The sequence below is a fragment of the Mastacembelus armatus genome, chromosome 1 (genome assembly GCF_900324485.2).
Source record: "Mastacembelus armatus chromosome 1, fMasArm1.2, whole genome shotgun sequence".
Lineage (NCBI taxonomy): Eukaryota > Metazoa > Chordata > Actinopteri > Synbranchiformes > Mastacembelidae > Mastacembelus > Mastacembelus armatus.
This window is the reverse complement of record NC_046633.1, coordinates 3,328,593-3,347,849: the sequence shown is the minus strand read 5'-3', so window position 1 is coordinate 3,347,849 and position 19,257 is coordinate 3,328,593. Positions and strand designations below refer to the sequence as shown.

The 19,257-nt window shown below is 39.3% G+C and overlaps 2 protein-coding genes across 5 annotated transcripts; both read left to right on the top strand.

Annotated features, from left to right (window-relative positions):
* Positions 1 to 540: 540 nt before the first annotated feature.
* On the top strand, positions 541 to 6,644 carry LOC117152661 (zinc finger protein 2 homolog). Of its 2 annotated transcripts, none has more exons than XM_033325246.1 (6): positions 541 to 864; positions 2,635 to 2,769; positions 3,180 to 4,132; positions 4,280 to 4,463; positions 4,584 to 4,709; positions 5,030 to 6,644. In XM_033325246.1, exons 2-6 carry the CDS (start codon positions 2,652 to 2,654, stop codon positions 5,725 to 5,727), a joined length of 2,079 nt encoding a protein of 692 aa, XP_033181137.1. In that variant the 5' UTR covers positions 541 to 864; positions 2,635 to 2,651; the 3' UTR covers positions 5,728 to 6,644. The 2 variants fall into 2 exon arrangements, with proteins under 2 accessions (XP_033181137.1, XP_033181138.1); XM_033325247.1 differs by lacking the exon at positions 541 to 864 and adding an exon at positions 876 to 1,100.
* A 499-nt stretch (positions 6,645 to 7,143) lies between these two features.
* On the top strand, positions 7,144 to 17,297 carry gaa2 (alpha glucosidase 2). 3 transcript variants are annotated; one of them, XM_026304080.2, is made up of 21 exons: positions 7,144 to 7,281; positions 8,223 to 8,400; positions 8,899 to 9,453; positions 9,843 to 9,988; positions 10,111 to 10,276; positions 11,067 to 11,163; positions 11,676 to 11,795; positions 11,897 to 12,015; positions 12,125 to 12,256; positions 12,352 to 12,495; positions 12,603 to 12,716; positions 12,822 to 12,906; positions 13,016 to 13,133; positions 13,247 to 13,380; positions 13,856 to 14,007; positions 14,139 to 14,287; positions 14,391 to 14,532; positions 14,636 to 14,734; positions 14,883 to 15,047; positions 15,565 to 15,711; positions 16,092 to 17,297. In XM_026304080.2, exons 2-21 carry the CDS (start codon positions 8,308 to 8,310, stop codon positions 16,152 to 16,154), a joined length of 2,940 nt encoding a protein of 979 aa, XP_026159865.1. In that variant the 5' UTR covers positions 7,144 to 7,281; positions 8,223 to 8,307; the 3' UTR covers positions 16,155 to 17,297. The 3 variants fall into 3 exon arrangements, with proteins under 3 accessions (XP_026159865.1, XP_026159866.1, XP_026159864.1); XM_026304081.1 differs by having other exon boundaries at positions 8,196 to 8,400; positions 12,352 to 12,462; XM_026304079.1 differs by having other exon boundaries at positions 8,196 to 8,400.
* Positions 17,298 to 19,257: the final 1,960 nt, after the last annotated feature.

Genomic DNA, 19,257 nt, shown 5'->3' with positions numbered 1-19,257 from the left:
CAGTGTATTTCTACTGTGATGTGGCTACTTTTACAAAAGACTTGAGAGTCCCTCCTTCTTCTTTTCCTTTGGGCTGTTCCCTTCAGGGGTCGCCACAGCCAATCATCTGCCTCCATTTAACCCTATCCTCTGTATCCTCCTCACCCACACCAACTATCCTCATGTCCTCCTTCACTACATCCAAGAACCTCCTCTTTGGTCTTCCTCTAGGCCTCCTTCCTGGCAGCTCTAACCTCAGCATCCTTTTACCAATGTATTCACTGTCCCTCCTCTGAACATGTCCAAACCATCTCAATCTGGCTTCCCTGGCTTTTTCTCCAAAACATCTAACATGAGCTGTCCCTCTGATGTCCTCATTCCTGATCCTATCCATCCTCGTCACTCCCAGAGAGAACCTCAACATTGAGAGTCCCTTCTCCAATGCTAATGACTGTGTTGTCATTACTTCGTCCTTACCGAGGAATTGGATAATTTTTGTCCAACTGCAATGTAGTAACAACAAAATCAATACGTAAACACACACTGTAATCCTTTTTAAAATGTATTTATTACTACTGTACCAAATCACGCATTATTATACAGGTTGTTTATGTTTACAGAAACGTCAATCAAAGTTATAAGTGGGCTTTTATTGTGATTTTAAAAAAAAGCCGACCGGAAGTGCCGCTAAAGCTAAAATCCCATCACCACATCCAAACGCTTATTTAACTCAACCCATTCTTTAGTTTAACATTAATCAGACGCGGTGGTTGGATACATTGAGCCTGAAAATGAGAAAGAAGTAGAAATATTGCCAAGTCGTCTCAATAAACTTCTATCGTGCGACTACTTTTTAACGTTACCTGAGGGAAAATCTAAGCTGAGGTTGGTCAAAATGTCTATTGTCTGTTGTTAGCTAGCTGAGCTAGCGAGTGCTACACAAGCGTGGGTGACATTTGCAGTAACATTTTTATTTTCACGTTGAATTCGATGCTGACTGTGTCGGAGATGTAAGTCAGTTTCTTGTCGTTGATTAGCGGCTGTATCTTAACGGGGGCTAGTGTATAGCTGATTGCTAAGACCAGTAAAGCTACATGCTATGGCTAATAGTTTTCTCTGAGGTAGGTGGTCACATCACGACTCAAACATCTCATTCAGGGGTTAAAACGCTGGGTTAGTACTGCGGAATGTGTTAGCTCCTGACGCCGCACGTACCAACAGGTTAGTTAATTAGGATGCTAACCTACTTGAATCAACACTGATGTTAAGAGTTGGACGGAGGATAAACAAGTAGCTAATGCTACTGAGCTAACCGGGCTCCCCTGCAGGTTAAGAGTTTTCCTCGATTGTTTGTTCTGACATTCAAACAAGTTGAAATAACAGCATTTATTTGACAGTGTGCATTCTGACCTAGTTCCCATACCCTGCTATGCTGCCCCTGAACGCCTCTTATTATTTATGTGTTTGAACTCATTTTGAAGGTAACGGTATCTTGTCCATCACCTTTAAAGGCCCAACAGGTTCAAACCCCAGTCACAATAAAGCGCCTGCCCTGCTTTAGTGTCCTTGAGCAGGACAATGGATGTCTTTAACCCACTCTAGAGGAGACTCATGACAACATTGGCATAGACTGATTCAAGTCTAGACCAGACTAGATCAAGACTAAAGATGAACTAGGATCCATGTCCAAGATGATGTGTTCAAATAACTGTCCAAAAATTAAGATTAGAAAACGATATGACAGAAAAGCAGCAAATTATCAGTCGTAATCAACATATGTTTGGAATTTTAATTAATTTTAATTTTAATTAAAAAGCCAATAAAAGTCATCACATTATCACTTGTAAAAGCAATTATCAATTAAGTTTCTGCTTATTGACTGATTTGTTAATCAACTGTTGTATCTGTAAAATACACCTGGGTTACCATATGTAGAGTCATTTTGCACTGCAAAAATATTTGAAAAAATGTTATTCACTCATGTCACCACCACCAGTATGTCACAAATGTTTGATAAAATTCTTTTAAGCTTTTAATCCTACATAATTGAAAATTATCTCTCCTATATAACTATGAATAAAGAAAATTCTCTTTGGACATCACAGCTGTCCATTAAGGCAGGTTTGGTTTATCCGTATAATATTTAAAATATTAAAATTAACATACACAATCACACAGTATGTCTGTGTGTAACAGCTATATGTAATAGAGCTATTACTGACATATACATGTTTTTCTAACATATTGCGTTTCTCTAAATATTGCAAACTATTCATTATTTTGACTTTGGAATTTCTTCATTTGATCGCTTTCTTACAGAAGTGTGATTAGGAGCACTATACTAAGTCTTGTAATGAATTTATCTTTGTAGTGATTTACCAATTTGTAATTATCCTTTCTGAAATTTCTAATAGGTTTCATTAATAATGTATCATTTTACTCCCATTTAGCAAAATACTAACAGTTATTATTTCTTAGTGTACTGCCTAAGATACTTTTACATGTTCAAGTATGATAGATTAGAGGGAACAGCAGCATTGTTTGTTCACTCATCTGTCACAGCTGTGAAGCTTTTGCCCTTGTTTGGTTATGTAAATTCCCTTGCTTGTTATAAATTATTTAAATGTCTGACTTGAAACTGTTCACCTCTACAAGGTTGTGTATTTGAGGGAATGGGCTCTGAAAACCCAGACGACTTTGAACCCGCCGTCATCCTCACTGAGGAAGATCAGCAAGAAATAGGAGGTCTGATCAACTCTGATGGGGAAGAAGTGGATTTTTCAGATCTCCGTAAGTACATAAATTAAACACTAAAGTATACAGTGGGTGTTTGGGGGAAAAAAGAACCCTCCTCTAATGCGACACAATATAATTGTATATGACTGACAACACATTTAATTAATTTTGCAGACTAGAAATGCAGTCACCTACTTTTTCTGTCTTTATTCCAGTCCTGATAAATGAATGGTCTTGGACAATATGAACTACCGTTTTGCTTTTTCCAACATGAAGTCAGGCTATCTGCGTTTATCTGGAATGTCTGTACAGTGTGAAAAACTTTGATATATTATGGCAGAAAACTGGTATCACACTAATCTATTTGTCTAGGACAGTTCATGTCTGCCCACCTTTAGTGACTGTTGTTCCAAGAAATCTGTTTTGAAACGATGTCTTCTTCTTTTGTTGTTGTATTCACACAGGAGAGAGTTCCATCCCTGGTATTCGAGTTGCTGAAGCCTCTTCAAAGACATTTGGTCAGACTCAGAATGAAAAACCACAGTCTCTTCATAGCTGCTCAGTGTGTGGCAAAGACTTCCCTTATGCCTCTAAACTTCAGCGCCACCTACGTACTCACTCTGGAGAGAGGCCTTTTCCCTGCTCCATGTGTGAAAAGAGATTTCCTGAGAAGGGGCTGCTTATGATTCATGAACGAGTTCACACTGGGGAAAAACCATTCCCATGCACATTCTGTGACAAAAGATTTGCCAGTCAGGGAGAGCTGAGACTACACCGGCGAACGCACACGGGTGAGAGGCCATATCACTGCTCCATCTGTATAAAGAGCTTTTCTCGTCACTGGCACCTGAAAACTCACTTAGAGGCGATGCACTCTGAGGTTGTTGCGGGCTTTACAAGGAAGAAGTTTCCATGTTCGGAGTGTGACAAGAGCTGTAACTCAGCAGCTGAGCTGCGAGATCATCAGAGGACTCACACTGGAGAGAGGCCCTACCAATGCTCTTTTTGTGACAAAAGGTTTGCCTTGTCAGGTACACTTGTTAGACATGAGCGTCTCCATACTGGCATTACACCCTACCACTGCTCTGACTGTGGAAAGACATTTGCACAGCAGTGGACTTTAACAACACACATGCGGACTCACACTGGAGAAAAACCTTACAGCTGCACACAATGTGATAAGTCTTTTGTAGCTCCTGGAGAGCTTCGGAGACACACCAGGATTCACACAGGAGAAAAGCCCTACACCTGTGCAGACTGTGGGAGGCACTTCTCACTGGCAGGAACTCTTAGAAATCATAAACGGTCATGTATACAGAACAAGAATGGATCTGTTACAGATGCCATCTCAGGCCCTGTTCAATCTACCGCTGATGAATTATCCCAGCAAGCCCTAACCAACAACATCAGCTGTGAGGTGGTGACAATACACAGTCATTTTAAATTAGGATCTGTTTTGTAGTTAGTTTAATTTGAGAATATCTTTGTAGTTTTACATAAGGTTCATTACAACCTCGTGATCCTGTGGTTGTCTCTATTTGTTCTTATGAAACTTTTGTTGCAGGTGTCTGACAGGCAGAGTTTACCCAGTTCAGTGGAACCTCTTTCCTCAGAGAGTGTTAACTGTGACAGAGCAGCTCAGTCTGAAAATAACCTCAAAGAACCAGAAAACCGCTCAGAGGATGCCCATTCCAGTCCTCATATGAATGTAGTAGTGAAAGAGGAGGAAGAAGAGGAACCTTTGTGTGGTATGTATACATTGGATTCCGTTTTTGTTATGTATGTAAAGAAACACAGATGGCTTTTATAGTGATGTTTACTCTATCGTGTGTGTGTGGTTTTTTTTGTTTGTTTGTTTTCACCAATAGAAGAAACTCCTGATGAGGTGCCTGGTGAGGATTGTACCACGCCAGAGGCAAGTGAAGAGCAGCATCAGGAAAGAAACACAGAAATGAGGATTACAATAAAGAAAGAAGAAGAGGAACTTGTCAACAGTGAGCAAAATAATGTTTTTATTTACTAAAGATTTTAATTAGTTTTATGAAGTAAATTAAATATACATTTTTGGTTTTCTATGGTTTGCTATATATGTCATTGCTTGATAAAGTCTTAGTTGTTGGCAAAGTACTTCTAAATAGTCACACTAGAAGGCAGAGTGGAGAGTTAGCCATCATAGATGGGGGAGATGCCATATTGTTTACTTCTTAAACATAAACTTGTGGTTTATATACAAAAAGGTATATATATCAAGTTGTTTTTTTCTTCAGTGTTTTTAAATGGCATTTTTCAACTCCTCATATTTATGTTTCCACAGTGAATGGAGAGGATCCTGGTCATGCAGCAGATAGTGAAAAAGACAGTCCTCTAGCATCACCAGTGCAGGAACAGTTTAACAATAGTCTGACAAAGAGCTCTTACTGCTGCGGGCTCTGTGGAAGAGACTGTCACAAGATGTCTGCTCTGCAAATCCATATGCGAATTCACTCAGGAGAGAAACCTTATCAGTGCACTCTATGCGGGAAACAGTTCACACAGAAAGGTCAACTCAAAGGTCACCAGAAAGTTCATACAGGAGAGAAACCATTCTCTTGCCCAGACTGTGGAAAGAGCTTCGCACACTCGGGCGCCATGAATAGACATCGGCTCACGCACACAGGAGAGAGGCCATACCACTGCTCTGTGTGCGACAGGAGTTTCAACCAATCCGGCCGCTTGAGGGAACATGAGAAAATCCACTTTGGAGAAAAGTTTGACTGCCCTGAGTGTGAAAAGAGTTTCACGCGAGCTTCAAGCCTCAAGAACCATTTTAGGCTTCACACAGGAGAGAGGCCATATGGCTGTGACATCTGCGGGAGAGGCTTCAGCCGCTCACAAAGTCTGAGGCTTCACAGACGAAAGCACGAGCAGATTCAGACTGAGGAGGAGGCTGCTTTCAGTGTGAACAATGATGACTTCTCACAGAGTGACGATAACTCTCCAATTAATATGTGTATAACAGATAAAAATGACTGATGATGTATTTGTATGAACCATAAAGATCTGTATCACTAGTAGTATAACAATGCAAGATTTTAGGCAGTAAAACATTAACTGAGAGGAAATAGAAAAAACTACCTCTGAATATAGTGGGATGCTTCACCCAAGAAATTATTAAAACTAAAATATTTACAAAGGTACAGTCATAAACCACGTTACATTCAGAAACTACCATCACAGTTTCAGGCAAAATGACCAAACTAATGTTACTATAAACAGGTTTTGTAGAATCTTGGAAATGGATTGAGCAACGCATTTTAGAAGTCGTATTAGTTCTCATTAATCACTCTGACCTACATTAGTTGCATATCATAGTATTTATGGTAGTACAAATGGCTCATTTGAGGTCTGTGATTTTTCCACTTTTTCCATGCAGTATTTGTCATTAAAACTAGATGTGTATGTGGAAATTGAATTAAAGAATAATTATGTTTTTGTATCAGATATTATGGTGGCCAATGAGCAATCTAGGAGTCAGATGATACTAGAACTAATTCTGGGGGAAATTTAGCCAGTAATGAAATAGGTGGGATAATTATATTGTTTTTTCAAAAACCTGCGATGGACTGGTGACCTGTCCAGGGTGTACCCCTGTCTTTCACCCAAAAGAGAGCTGGGATAGTCTCCAGCAGATCCCCATGACCCTAAATAGTAATAAGTGGGCACAGATATTGAATGAATGAATGTTTCTTTCCAGAACAGTTTGCCTGTGGTGGCCAGTGGGGATTAATTTTTATCTCAACAGTTGGTCAAGAACCAAATCATGAAATCAGGTGCATCTGGTTTAGAGAACTCTTAAAAGGCCAAGTAATCATTGTGAATAAAGGAAAAATTATCTGTGATACAAAAGACAAATATTTGAAGATGGTAAAGTTTTGTCCAGTGCTGCCTCTGTCTGACTACATCTGTCTGATGTACTGAACAATAAAAAAGGTACTAGAGGCTCTGTGTTTGGGGGATTTCTGTATAAATGTCAGAAAATATATTGTTCATCCTTGAGAAGTGTTTTATGTTATTAAAGGATATAGAACTGTGGAACTGGGAAAAGATTTTGGTATTTTGAAAATCACGAGGATGCCAGTAATGGTGAGTCGAACAGTGTATTTTCAGCACCATCGCAACTGGACTGTTTAATTCACAGGTTTAGAAAATTCCAATACCTGCTCCTGAAGGCAACACCGTTGTAAGAAAGCGCTCTGTTTGAAAACCAACCCAGTTAACAAATCATCAATTAATAATCTTTATGTAGTCTGACGTTGATGTTGGCATAAGGATATCGCCTGTCATTTTGAGTTCAGATTGTAGACCGTGAGTCTGACATTCATAAGTGGTTGTTGGTAAGCTCTTCAAAAGGAAGTTTAGGAAATTACGAGGTGTCCTGAACGTCACACAGAGATAAACAGACGCACGCCATGTGGACCGTGATGGAGGCAGATTTAGCGTTAGCTAGCTAGCTAATCTCAGTTATTTAAAGCAAACTTTGTTGTCTGTGCTGTGAGTTTGTGTGTGTAAGGATCAGTGGACATCCAGGTAAGTCATGTTCACGTTAACGTGTGTTTCAGCTGCCATTGGCTCACGTTAGCTAAAGTTACAGTAATGCTAAGATGAGCTAAAGCTAGAATATCCGATAACAAACGTCCCGCTTGGTAATTGTCGTTAATGCGTCGATTTGGGGCGACTAGTTACTGGCCTGGGGGTCTCTGCCAGTCCTCAGAACCGCAGTCACTTGGTTCATATGTATTCATATGACTCCTCTGCCTTTCACGTGGCTTTATATGCAGGAGTAACGTTAGCTAAGGTCAGCTCCAATGTTATGAAGTCATAAAGTCATAAACTCCAATATCGAGGTGTGATCATTACAATATTACTGATTATTGAAGCTGTAATTGTTCATCTGTGGTGACAATTTATTCTTCATGTGTCATTAAGTTCCTCCTGTTGTGTGATGGAATGTATTCTCTATTCACTATTTATGCAATGTCGAGATTCTTGAATTTATTATTTCACTTTTTTTCATTTTCTGCTACCTTATATTTCTACTTCACTGCATTTCAGATATTTTCCCCCAAAACATGTATGTGACAGCTTTAGTTGATAGTTGCACTTCAGATTAACAAGCTAACATACATATTTTGTACCCACAAGTGGCTGCACATTGACAAGTTACAGCACTAATTAAGTCTACCCAGAATACAGTGTGTTATTAAGAATATAGTGCTCTGTAAAGAGATTTTTCTGCACTACCTTTCAAGTATTTGGCTGATGATCATTTGATACTTTTCCAAAATTGACATTTTGAACATAGAACTTTTGGCATATTTTTAAAAAGGTATTTCCAATTTTACTTAATGATTCTAAAGAAATCCCAATAATTATTGTTTTATTGTCCACATCTTCTGCTGCCTGTTGGGCCTGTCTTCTGTCTGTCTTTTTTGTTAATACAGACTTCTGACACCAGTTCCTGTCAACAGGAAATGATAAGGGCTACTGTTTTGAACTTTGGCTGTTTCTTTATTACCTGCGGTGTGTCGCTCAGTTTGGTAAACACACATCACAATGGTGTCGTACAAGCGACTAAACCCTGAAGATGTTCAGTTTTCCAGTGCAGTGTTGTCGGAGGAGCCTCGTCCTGTCCAAGAAGAAGTTTCAGTGAGTTCATGCCATGCTTGGTCTTAATTGCATACAGTTGTATACATCGTCTTGGTTGGTTCTAGCATTAAGGATCTATATCTATAGTATTTCTTCCCTTTGCTAAATTTTGTGAACAGCCTATTTGAATATTTTCACAAAATTTTACAGTTAATAGCCATTTTATTATGTACAGTAGTAAAATATAATGGAACACAGTTCAGCACCACTGCAACCTCAATAATTAAGTTGATTCCCTCACTGACATTGTCAATAAAAATTGAATCTTATCTTTGTCAAATTTATGACAGGTTTTGAGTTCAATTTTCCATCTACCTACTGAAGGAATCGGTGAACTGCATGTTACTGTTATTTGAAAGAACATATGCTGTTGTAAATGATGTCTTTTGATTTGGCATATGCAGCAATAAAAACTGAATGCTCTGGTTCCTGTTTTTCTTTTGAGAGACAGATTTTTTTGATGGGACTGTTTATTCTATTTTCCTGCTGTCACTCAAGGTTCTCGAGCCAGAGGAGGCCTCCTTGCTTCCCCGGAGGTTGTCATGCTCTGTCACTACAGGCCTCCTGGTGATTGGTTGCCTGCTGCTGCTCCTCTGTGGAGGCTGGCTATTGGGAACCATATTCTGGCTGCACAGTCCATCCAACCAACAGCTACACAGACCCCCAAACCCAGCTGCAGGACCAAAAGGAGTCAACAACACTGCAGCTGATTCCCGCCAAGAGGCTTGCAGTTTAATCCCAGAGGCATGGAGGTTTGATTGTTACCCTGAAAGAGGGGTGGTTGTGACCAAAGAGTTGTGTGAGGCAAGGAACTGTTGCTTTATCCCTGCATCCTCTCCTGCATCCTCTGCTACCCGCCCATCAAGGAGAAATGGTATCCCTTGGTGTTTCTATCCTTCAGACTTCCCTTCCTACTCACTTGTATCACTAAATGACACATCCCTAGGACAAAAAGGTACCCTTGTAAGGAATGTGAAGACCTATTACCCAGCAGATATCCTCACTCTAGAGGTGGAGATACGATATGAGACAAACACACGGCTGCGCGTCAGGGTGAGTGGAGATCTCACAAAAGCATTCAGTCTTATTTATTACATTTCTAGTTTATATCAGCTCAGAGGAATTATCTAGCCTGTTTAATCACACTGAACAAATATAAAAACATCTTGTCAGGAGCACATTAGAGATGAGTCAGAATATTTGGAAAGTTTTATATTTTTTTGTACTGTGCGCACCTACACAGCTATGAATAGAGGTTTTATCAGCCAAACCCTTTGTCACTGGTGTGTTGGGTTTATAAAATATTACACAGTGTGTCATATTTTTCAATTGCATCATGTGCTTTAGTAAACATGTCAGTTTTTTGTGTATTTTTATTTCTGCTGTAAATTCCTGGTTTGCAACTTTATGACAAACTCTTCTTGTTATGTTTCTCAATCCAGATTACCGACCCCATGAATTCACGGTTTGAAGTCCCAATCTCTGTCCCTACCGCCACCAAAAAGGCAGAGAGTCCAGACTACATTGTAGAGCATTCAAAAGAACCGTTTGGCCTCAGAGTCAAGAGGAGAACTACAGGAAGAGTACTGTAAGTCTTCCTTGAGTTGGCTGCAGTCAGACAAATCTTGTACAATATTACAGAAGCTCCGTTGAGAGCAGGACTTTTGTTCTAGCATTTACCCTGTGTTGCCCTCCATTCATTTCCTTTAGTCTGAACACCACAGTGGCTCCTCTCTTTTATGCGGATCAGTTCATCCAGTTCTCCACCTCCCTGACCAGTCAGTTCATCTACGGCCTGGGGGAGCACCGCTCCACCTTTCTGCATGATGTCCACTGGAACACACTCACCATGTGGGCTAGAGATGTGCCTCCTATGGTATGAACATCTGTGTTACAGTCACTTGGTTATACATAGAAGATTTTAGCCGCAGTAATATTATCTTTAGACCAATGAGCCATTTATACAACATACATTTGACTTGGAGAAATAAATCCCAATGGCAGGAAAACAGGAACAGGTGTATTAAATAATGTTAATGTTGGCTCCATCTAGATAAAGTCCTGGCTCACAGAAATAGCTTTCTGGGGGACTTAAAGGAACTGAGCCATTCTTTACGCCTTGTGCTTTTCCTAGAACATGTGAAATTGTCTTCCATGGAAAAAGGCCTATTTAAATATCATTCAGTACATAATCTTTTGAATTATGGCTTGATTGAATCTGCAATTCACTTTTATGCTAATAAGATAAAATAATTGCAGTTGTAGGAGGTGTTGATTGCTTGGTTATTTTATTTATTTGTATTTTTCTTAACTAATTTGCTTAATCTAGAGTAGATTATTTCCCTTGTTTCCTTTTGTTTGGGTTTATTTTGTTACACTTGGCAGGACTGTGGGCACCTCTGGTTATATCAGTCGATAGACAGGTACCAGGACCAGTTTGTATTTGGGGAGGGTCTGTGGTTTTTTTTTTTTTTCTACACAGTATTTTATTTTTTTATTATTGCCTGCAATGGACGAACAAACTTCAAGAAAATGTTAAATCTCAGTTTGGACAATATATGACATGCCCATGTTGAAACAGTGGCCATTTGAACTCAAGTTTTATATTATAAATTTTGTGGAACTGCCACTAAGATAATATTCATGTCTTCCTCTTTATAACGTAGGAACAGACAAACTTGTACGGGGTACATCCATTTTACCTGGCAATGGAGGAAGGAGGAAATGCACACGGCTTCTTTCTACTGAACAGCAATGCAATGGGTCAGTCTCCCTTCAGGTTTCACTATGTGCTAGTGCTGTACATGTTAGTGCTGGAACTGCTGAAGATATTGCATCTACTCAGAAGGCAATATAATAAGCAATTATATAAACACAGAAGTCCCAGATGGACTTTATTTTGAATAATGTGTTCAGCTGGACTACAGTGTTTCCAGTAGTGCATAACTATCATGATCATATTTCATATACTTTTCATATACTGTCAAACTGGATTTCCCAGCCATGAAAGATTACTTTGGTTTGCAGATGTAATCAGTTTATTTCATAAAGGAATATAAGGAATGTTAAACACATGCTGTTAATGTTAAAATGTTGGTCTTTGTGTTTTACTTGTATTTGTCCCACCACAAATAGAATTGTAAATTCTGTTGTTACTTATATACCTGGTATTTACTGTATTTCTTTATTCTCTGATTTTACTTGTATATAAATGACCTGGTCTTAGCTCTGTCAGTATTATTTTCTATTTTCTAATGTTTTTTCTTTTCTATCAGATGTGGCACTCCAGCCAGCCCCAGCTGTTACCTGGCGCACTATTGGTGGAATCCTTGACTTTTACATTTTCCTTGGTCCTGACCCTGGTTCAGTGATTGAACAGTATGCGGAAGTCATAGGTCAGTAGGACTTTACAAGAATTATGGCATGTGGACCTTCTGTGTACAGTACATGAGTCTGAACTACTTTCCTCTCTTTTCATACCTCCATCTTGTTGCAGGATACCCAGCAATGCCCATCTACTGGGCTTTAGGATACCATCTCTGCCGCTGGGGTTACAACACTAGTGATTCTACCTGGGAGGTTGTCAAGAGCATGAGGAATTATGGGATGCCTCAGGTAAAGTGGAATCAGTATATTGTTTGTATGTGTGTGTGTGTGTGTGTGTATTTTTTTTCCTAGTCTTTTTTTTTAAAAATAATTATTTGTACGATGGTTATTTTTGCAGGACGTCCAGTGGAATGACATTGACTACATGGATCGATTTATGGACTTCACGTTTGACTCGACAAAGTTCGCCACACTGCCTGACTTGGTTAAAGACCTGCACGCTCACGACCAGCGCTACGTCATGATCCTGGTACGCAGGAGTTTGTACTTGAATGTACAGTAGGTCTTTTTTGTCTTTTTTAGCCTGTGTGTGTGTGTGTGTGACTGTTGTGCCTCAACCTGCAGGACCCAGGTATAAGCAGCACTCAGCCTGAGGGTTCTTATTGGCCATATGATGAAGGACTGAAGAGAGGAGTTTTTATTAAAGACAATGATGGAAAAACACTGATTGGAAAAGTGAGTTATGAGTCACAATACTACACTAACAAGGTACATGTCATATCCCAAGATCCATTTACTTCTGTTTGCACAATTTCATTTTCACAATGAAATGTTTAGGGTGTACTGGAAATAAGATTCTCCATCCCTTCCTGCAGGTGTGGCCTGGTCTGACAGCATATCCTGATTTTTCTGATGATGTGACTCATGAGTGGTGGTATGACAACCTTCAGAGGTTCCACCAGAAGGTGCCATTTGATGGATTATGGATTGTAAGTGTGGAAGTCGGAGAAATTATTTAAAAAACACCTTGACATAAATGTCATGTTTATAGTATTTCACGATATCATGTCTCTTGTTGTCTTCTTCATTTTTAGGACATGAATGAGCCATCAAATTTCCTGGATGGATCCACTAATGGATGTCCATCAAACAGCCTTGAAAATCCTCCTTATACACCTGGTGGGTTACAGATCTCAAGCACACATCACATGACACATCTAAAACACAAACACTCAAATACAAAGCACATATCACCATTGAAATGGTCAATTGTAACTTTACCTGTCAGGAATACTGGGAGGTTTGCTAAGAGCCAAAACAGTGTGTGCCACTGCTCAGCAAAAGCAGTCCATCCACTATAACATGCACAGCCTCTATGGACTGATGGAAGCTAAGGCGTCTGCAAGGTCAGGACCATAAAACACCAAACACTGAAACACATCTTTATCATCTGAACAGTTTCTGTCTCTTTCTCATTAAACCTTCTGCGTGTTGACCGTATTGTTTTGTTCTCCTCCAGCGCTCTGAAGCGGATTGTGGCAAAGAGACCTTTTGTAATCTCTCGCTCCACTTTCCCCAGTCAGGGGATGTACTCTGGTCACTGGCTGGGAGATAACAGGAGCCAATGGAAAGACCTTTACACCTCAATAGCAGGTTTGACTATACAGACACATGTACAATAAAATAGCAACTCGATGGTAGACATAGTCCCAGTTAGCTTCAGAGCTAAAGAGCCAGATGTTTTTCTTGGTAGGTGAATATTAAAGCAGAACTAGATCTATCTGGTGGTCATAGCCAAACTCCTACTGCCTCTCTGTGGATGTGCTAACATGTTAAACATTAAAACTTAAAGTTGAAAATACTGAATGTGAGTGAAGTTGTTCTGGCCCTAAGGGGTCAAAATACATGAATGCAGCTTTAAGTGATCGGTGCATTATTGCTATGTTTTCAAACAAATGCAACATTGTCTTCAGTTTAAAATTTACAGGTTTTTATGACAGAATAATGATGAGACCCATTAATACTAGAAATTCTTCTTAGATTTCAGAAAATATTGTGCAAAATAGTTCTTTTGACAGTGGCTTTATATCTATACTTTATATATCACCTCTCTCTTGATCGCTCTCAGGTATGTTGACCTTTAACCTTTTGGGGATCCCACTGGTGGGAGCAGATATCTGTGGCTTCGGTGAGGAGCCACAAGAAGAAATGTGTGTCCGCTGGACGCAGCTTGGAGCTTTTTATCCCTTCACACGCAACCACAACGCCATTGGCACGAAGGTAATAGTTTAGCACAACTGTGTTCACCTCAAATCATCACAAGGAAAAATGCTCAGATTGATATTAAAATTGTGTGTTAATAGTAATTTGTCACACTGTGCTTTTATAAAAGTGACTCTTTTGTTGGACAGCCTCAGGATCCAACAGCGTTCAGCCCTCTGGCTCGCACGGCCATGAAGCAGGCTCTGCTGCTGCGTTATTCTCTCTTCCCTGTCCTGTACACGCTCTTTCATCATGCACATGTACATGGACACACTGTTGCAAGACCACTGATGTTTGAGTAAGCAGAGCATGAAAGCACGACCTTGTTTTCTTTAATTCTTTCTTACAGATTTAAAAATCTATGTTTGACATTTGAACTGCTGTACTGGATGTGCCAACAGGTTTCCAGCAGATGTAAGAACCTATGGGATTGACAAACAGTTTCTATGGGGCAGGAGTTTATTGGTGACACCAGTTTTAGATCCTGGGGTGGATTATGTGGATGGTTACTTTCCAGAGGGTCTGTGGTATGACTACTACATGGTAAGGCCAACAATCAACAATTAGCCTTGTACACACAGACTTTAGTATGTTGTTTGAACCTAGAACAGATTACATGCCTGTGTATGTTCATGTTTTTTCCCAGGGCGACTCTGTGCGCAGTAAAGGTGAAGAGCTTCGACTCCATGCACCTCTAGATAAGATCAACCTGCATTTGCGTGAAGGATCTGTTATACCAACCCAGGTAAAAAAAAAAAAAAAAAAAAATCTTGATTCAGTTGCCTTTTTTGATTTCTTTCAATTGAATGGTTTTACTGTAAATTTGTTTACTGTATCCAAATGAGTGGTGTATAATGTGATGTTCATTTGTCTCTTTTAATTCATGCATACAGGCACCCAACATGACCCTGTGGGTGAGCAGCAGTCAGCCTCTCCATCTGGTCTCAGCTCTCTCTGATGATGGTTCAGCCAGTGGAGATCTGTTCTGGGATGACGGAGAGAGCATCGACACCTATGAAACAAACCAGTATGCCTACATCATCTTCAGCGTTGTTCAGGTGCTCACACTCAACTAGTTTTGTCTTATGAGGATAAAAAAAAAAAAAAAAAAAACTACCCTCAGTCACTAACTGTTTCTCTCCAGCCTCTTTTTTCTGACTCTGTTTGCTTACCCACATTAGTTCCAATGTCTTTTGATAACTTGCACAGGGTGTGTCTGAACTTGTTTGATTCAGTTGTGGGTTGGGTGGAGAATTTCAGATCAGAAAGTGAAAGTTGGCACTATGGCCTGAATTGTGCAGTGTAGAATAATCTGTGTTGAGGCTTTGACAAGAGAAGGCAGTCACCACACTGAACAGGGAAAGGTTTCTCTGTGTTTACCTTAAATCTAAGTCTCACATGTGAAAACACTAGAGTTCTACAGAATCTTGAAACTTTTCACTGACCTATTAAACAATTTTTCCACAAACAGTCCCGAAGTATTTACATATTAATAAAAGCCAGATTTCTAATGCTTAGGCAATGCTTAAAGCTGTGTTATGCTGTGATGTGACACCAATTGTCTTTATTTTGTAGAAAACCATGACGTCCCAGGTTCTCCACAGCAACGCGGAGGCTACCTACATCACTGTGGAGACGGCCTCCTTCTATGGTGTGAAGGAAAAGCCAAGCAGAGTGTTGGTGAACTCCCAAGATGCACAGTTCACCTACAGAACCAACCAGGTGAGGTCAGAGGTCATGGGTGAAGGGACACACACACAGGAAATTGCTTGTTGTTGATGTCAAGTCACTTAGACTCCAGTGTTGGTGTGAATAGTCACCAAAATAAAGTTGTAAAGGTGCCCGGTGACTGATCACATGTTCCCCAACAGACAAAGACAGAGAAATACCAGGCTGTAGAAATACATGTTGAATCCCTCCAGCTAGAAAAGTTACAGAAAACGTTTGTCCACATTAAAAGTGGTTCTAGTGTAATGGAAAGGTATTAACAAGTGTTTCGACACCTCTTGTGCAGTATATGACTTCTGCAATTCTGTAGTTTTCATGACTGAAGAAATTCTTCATGCTGTAATGATTTTTGCTTTGATTTCTGGTCCCTACAGGTCTTAACAGTTGCAGATCTTGGACTGAACCTCAGTCAGAACTTCACCATCAGTTGGATGTGATGAATCGAATGTTCTTGAATAGTTTGGGTTATTTGCTCTCTGCACACGTTACAGACTGTAAGTGTTAGAGCTGAGATGTTTTTTTAGTATTTTGGTACTTTACACTGGATGTTGTGAAGAACCTGTAATTAAGCAGTTGTTCAGTGCCCGTCTGTGAAAGGTGAACAGTGCATATGCAATGGACTCAGTTCCAGAACAAAACTGTTTGCCTGTCAGAAACGATGAACAGATAAGAGAAATTGTATAAAATCTGGAGTGAGCGGTTTAAATTTTAACTACGCTGCAACATCATCTCAGATTTGTCACATTTCAAGTGGATAAAAGCAGCTCTGGATGCAAAACAATGGCTTATGAAGATATCATCATCTTCAATCACTGACCTACAGTAGATTAGACAACAATTTAAAATATCTGTGTGGACATTTGTTGTTGATAATTTATAGCTGAAGTGCTGTCTGATTTTAAACCTTGGCTTGACTTTTATTTCAGCTTTATCTTAGTTCTTTTCAATCAAATATGCACTAATAAAATTCTCATCAGTGAAAAGATGATGTGCAATAAATGAAAGAGGATAATTACCTTCCCGAAAATGTGACAGGAGCCTGTGTTCCTGGTGGGATATTTTGTATATGCGTTAATGCTATTTACAGCCTGTTTTTGCAATAATTGTACTGTTGTAATGCAAAAGGTAGATACAGGTGCCTTATGATTCCTGTTTCTGTGTTTGTAAGCATTTCTAGGTTTGCTCTGTATGAATGTGTTTGCTGCACCTAATGCAACTTTGGAAAGTCATTTCAAGAAATCATGAACACATGTCTGCTCTAAAGCCAACTGTGCAAAATCCCAAAACATTTTGTGCGCATGGAAATAATACAGAAGATAGGTTATTGTGATTTGCGATAAATACAATTTATGCCGTATTTCAACATGAATCCTTGGGATTTGTGTCCATGCTTAAATGTAATTATATGAACAATATGAAAACTACTGGATTTACTTCTCTCTGCATGTATAACTTAAAAATAACAATCGCAGCAGAACAGTAATAAAAGGAAACTGCGTGAAGTCTTTAAAAATTCAAGGCAAAGAAAGTGTATGTTTTCATGTTTTCTACAGATATATAACGTCCTGTTGTGAGAAACAGATTATACTTAAACTGTATTTTGATCTTGGATGGATGGCATTTGGATCATGGACATGAAATGATGAAATTCATGTACCACTAGAGGACACAATTCTCAGTGCTGTGATTGTTGTTCATATAATTTTCCTCTAAAGTATTTTTAAAATTCCCTCATGGCAACAAAGGATTTAATTAAAGTCTAATAAAATTATCTTTTAGCAAGACATTTAATCAGCAAAGTACCAGTCTAAAGTACTGAAGTTGTGAAGTTTTATTGTAATATTAAAATATGACTGCGTCAATGTCCTGACTAAGAAGTGTCACAATTTGTCAGTGTTTATCTGATATGTTTTGACCAGTGTCCTCAAGGCTCCACCCCTTTAAACACCCAGTGGATATGTAGATAGAGAAGAGTCAGGATGTCTGTTATTAAGATATGTGGCTCATCTGAGGACTGAGCTAAAATTAGCTTGTCTGTTATAAATTCTATAATTTCCTGTATTTGCTGCTTTTCCACAGAAACTAACCAGAACAAGAAGTAAACTTTAAAAGAAGCATTGACACTTTGACACTTAGATCTGAGTCACGACACACAAACACACACACACACACAAATTCACAAATACACACATCAGCTGCAAAAGTAAAAGTAAACATCTTGTCCCATATTTCCCCTCTGATAGCAGAGCGGAATTATCCTCTACCACTGATAGGCATGTTTTTATTGGCTCAGTACAAACCTTCACAAGCTAAGTGTTTCCAGATGGCAGTTTGTGGAGGGCACGTATATCACTCAGGGGAGGGATAAAGGAGAGAGCACAAAGAGAAAGAGGCAAAGAAACAAAGAGAAAGAGTGAAAGCAACAGGGGTCTGTCAGAAGCGTTCAGCTCTACTGACGGGGGCATTTCCTGTCGGGCTCTGAGGGGATTAAGTATGTGTGCGTGGGGGGTGTTTGTATGGTCGGCATGTTAGGGAGGGACAAAGAACAGAACTTCATAGGCGATTCTGCATGTGTTAAATTTACATAACAGTTTAGGGACATTTCTCAGACGCAACAACTGATTTAGTGTCATGGCTTACACACTGCTGAGAAAACCCCGTTATTGCCAGAGAGTTTTTCCATCTGGACTTTCTGAGTTTACTTGTTGAGTCACATTTACACAGCATATTTCATACAGTAACAAAAAACTTGAATGAGTATTGTAAAATGAGAGTAAAATGACATTGTTTTTAACAGATGTTATTGTGTAAGACAATGTAAGTCATGGGGCTCATACAAAAAGCTTAAAACAGCTTCACTGTTCATTCATACATTTCTTTTTTTATCCAAAGCTCTCTTTAACTTACCCAGTCATGTGGAACTGGGACAACTGACAACAAGAGAAACTTCAGCTCTTTATAGTGTGTACTCCATACTTCCATCCAGTCCAAGACCACCAGGTTTGTTAAAGTTGTTTCTGGCAAGTGCTGACTTCTCTGAATATGACTGGGTTTAGCTTTGGGATTAGAAGTCCTTTTTGGTCTTCACTAAATGTAGAAATGTCGTACATGGATGAGTCTCCATAAGTTTGCTTTGGCTCACTTTGTTTTAAGTAGAAAAAAAAAACAAAATTAAAAAGTAATTTTTACAATTCATTCTCAGAGGAACAAGACATTTTGTTCAAAAACCTTGTGGTAAAGACAAAGTTTCACCAAAGTGATCTTCACATTTCCAAACACGGCCATTAAAACACAACTAAAACTATGAAAGTAAAGGGATTTGAAAATGTAGTAACAAAAGATGTTTTATCAAACAGTCTTTTTCTGTATTCTGTAGGTGCCAGTGTGCCACTCACTGACCCACAGTATATTTACATCAGTTTGGTATTCCCAAGACCTACAGCAGTGATGTCTGCTGTAGGTCAGTCAGATGTCTACTCTGTAATCACATTTATACTTGTACTTTTTCTTTCCATAGACTCTTTCATTTTGTCTTCAGAT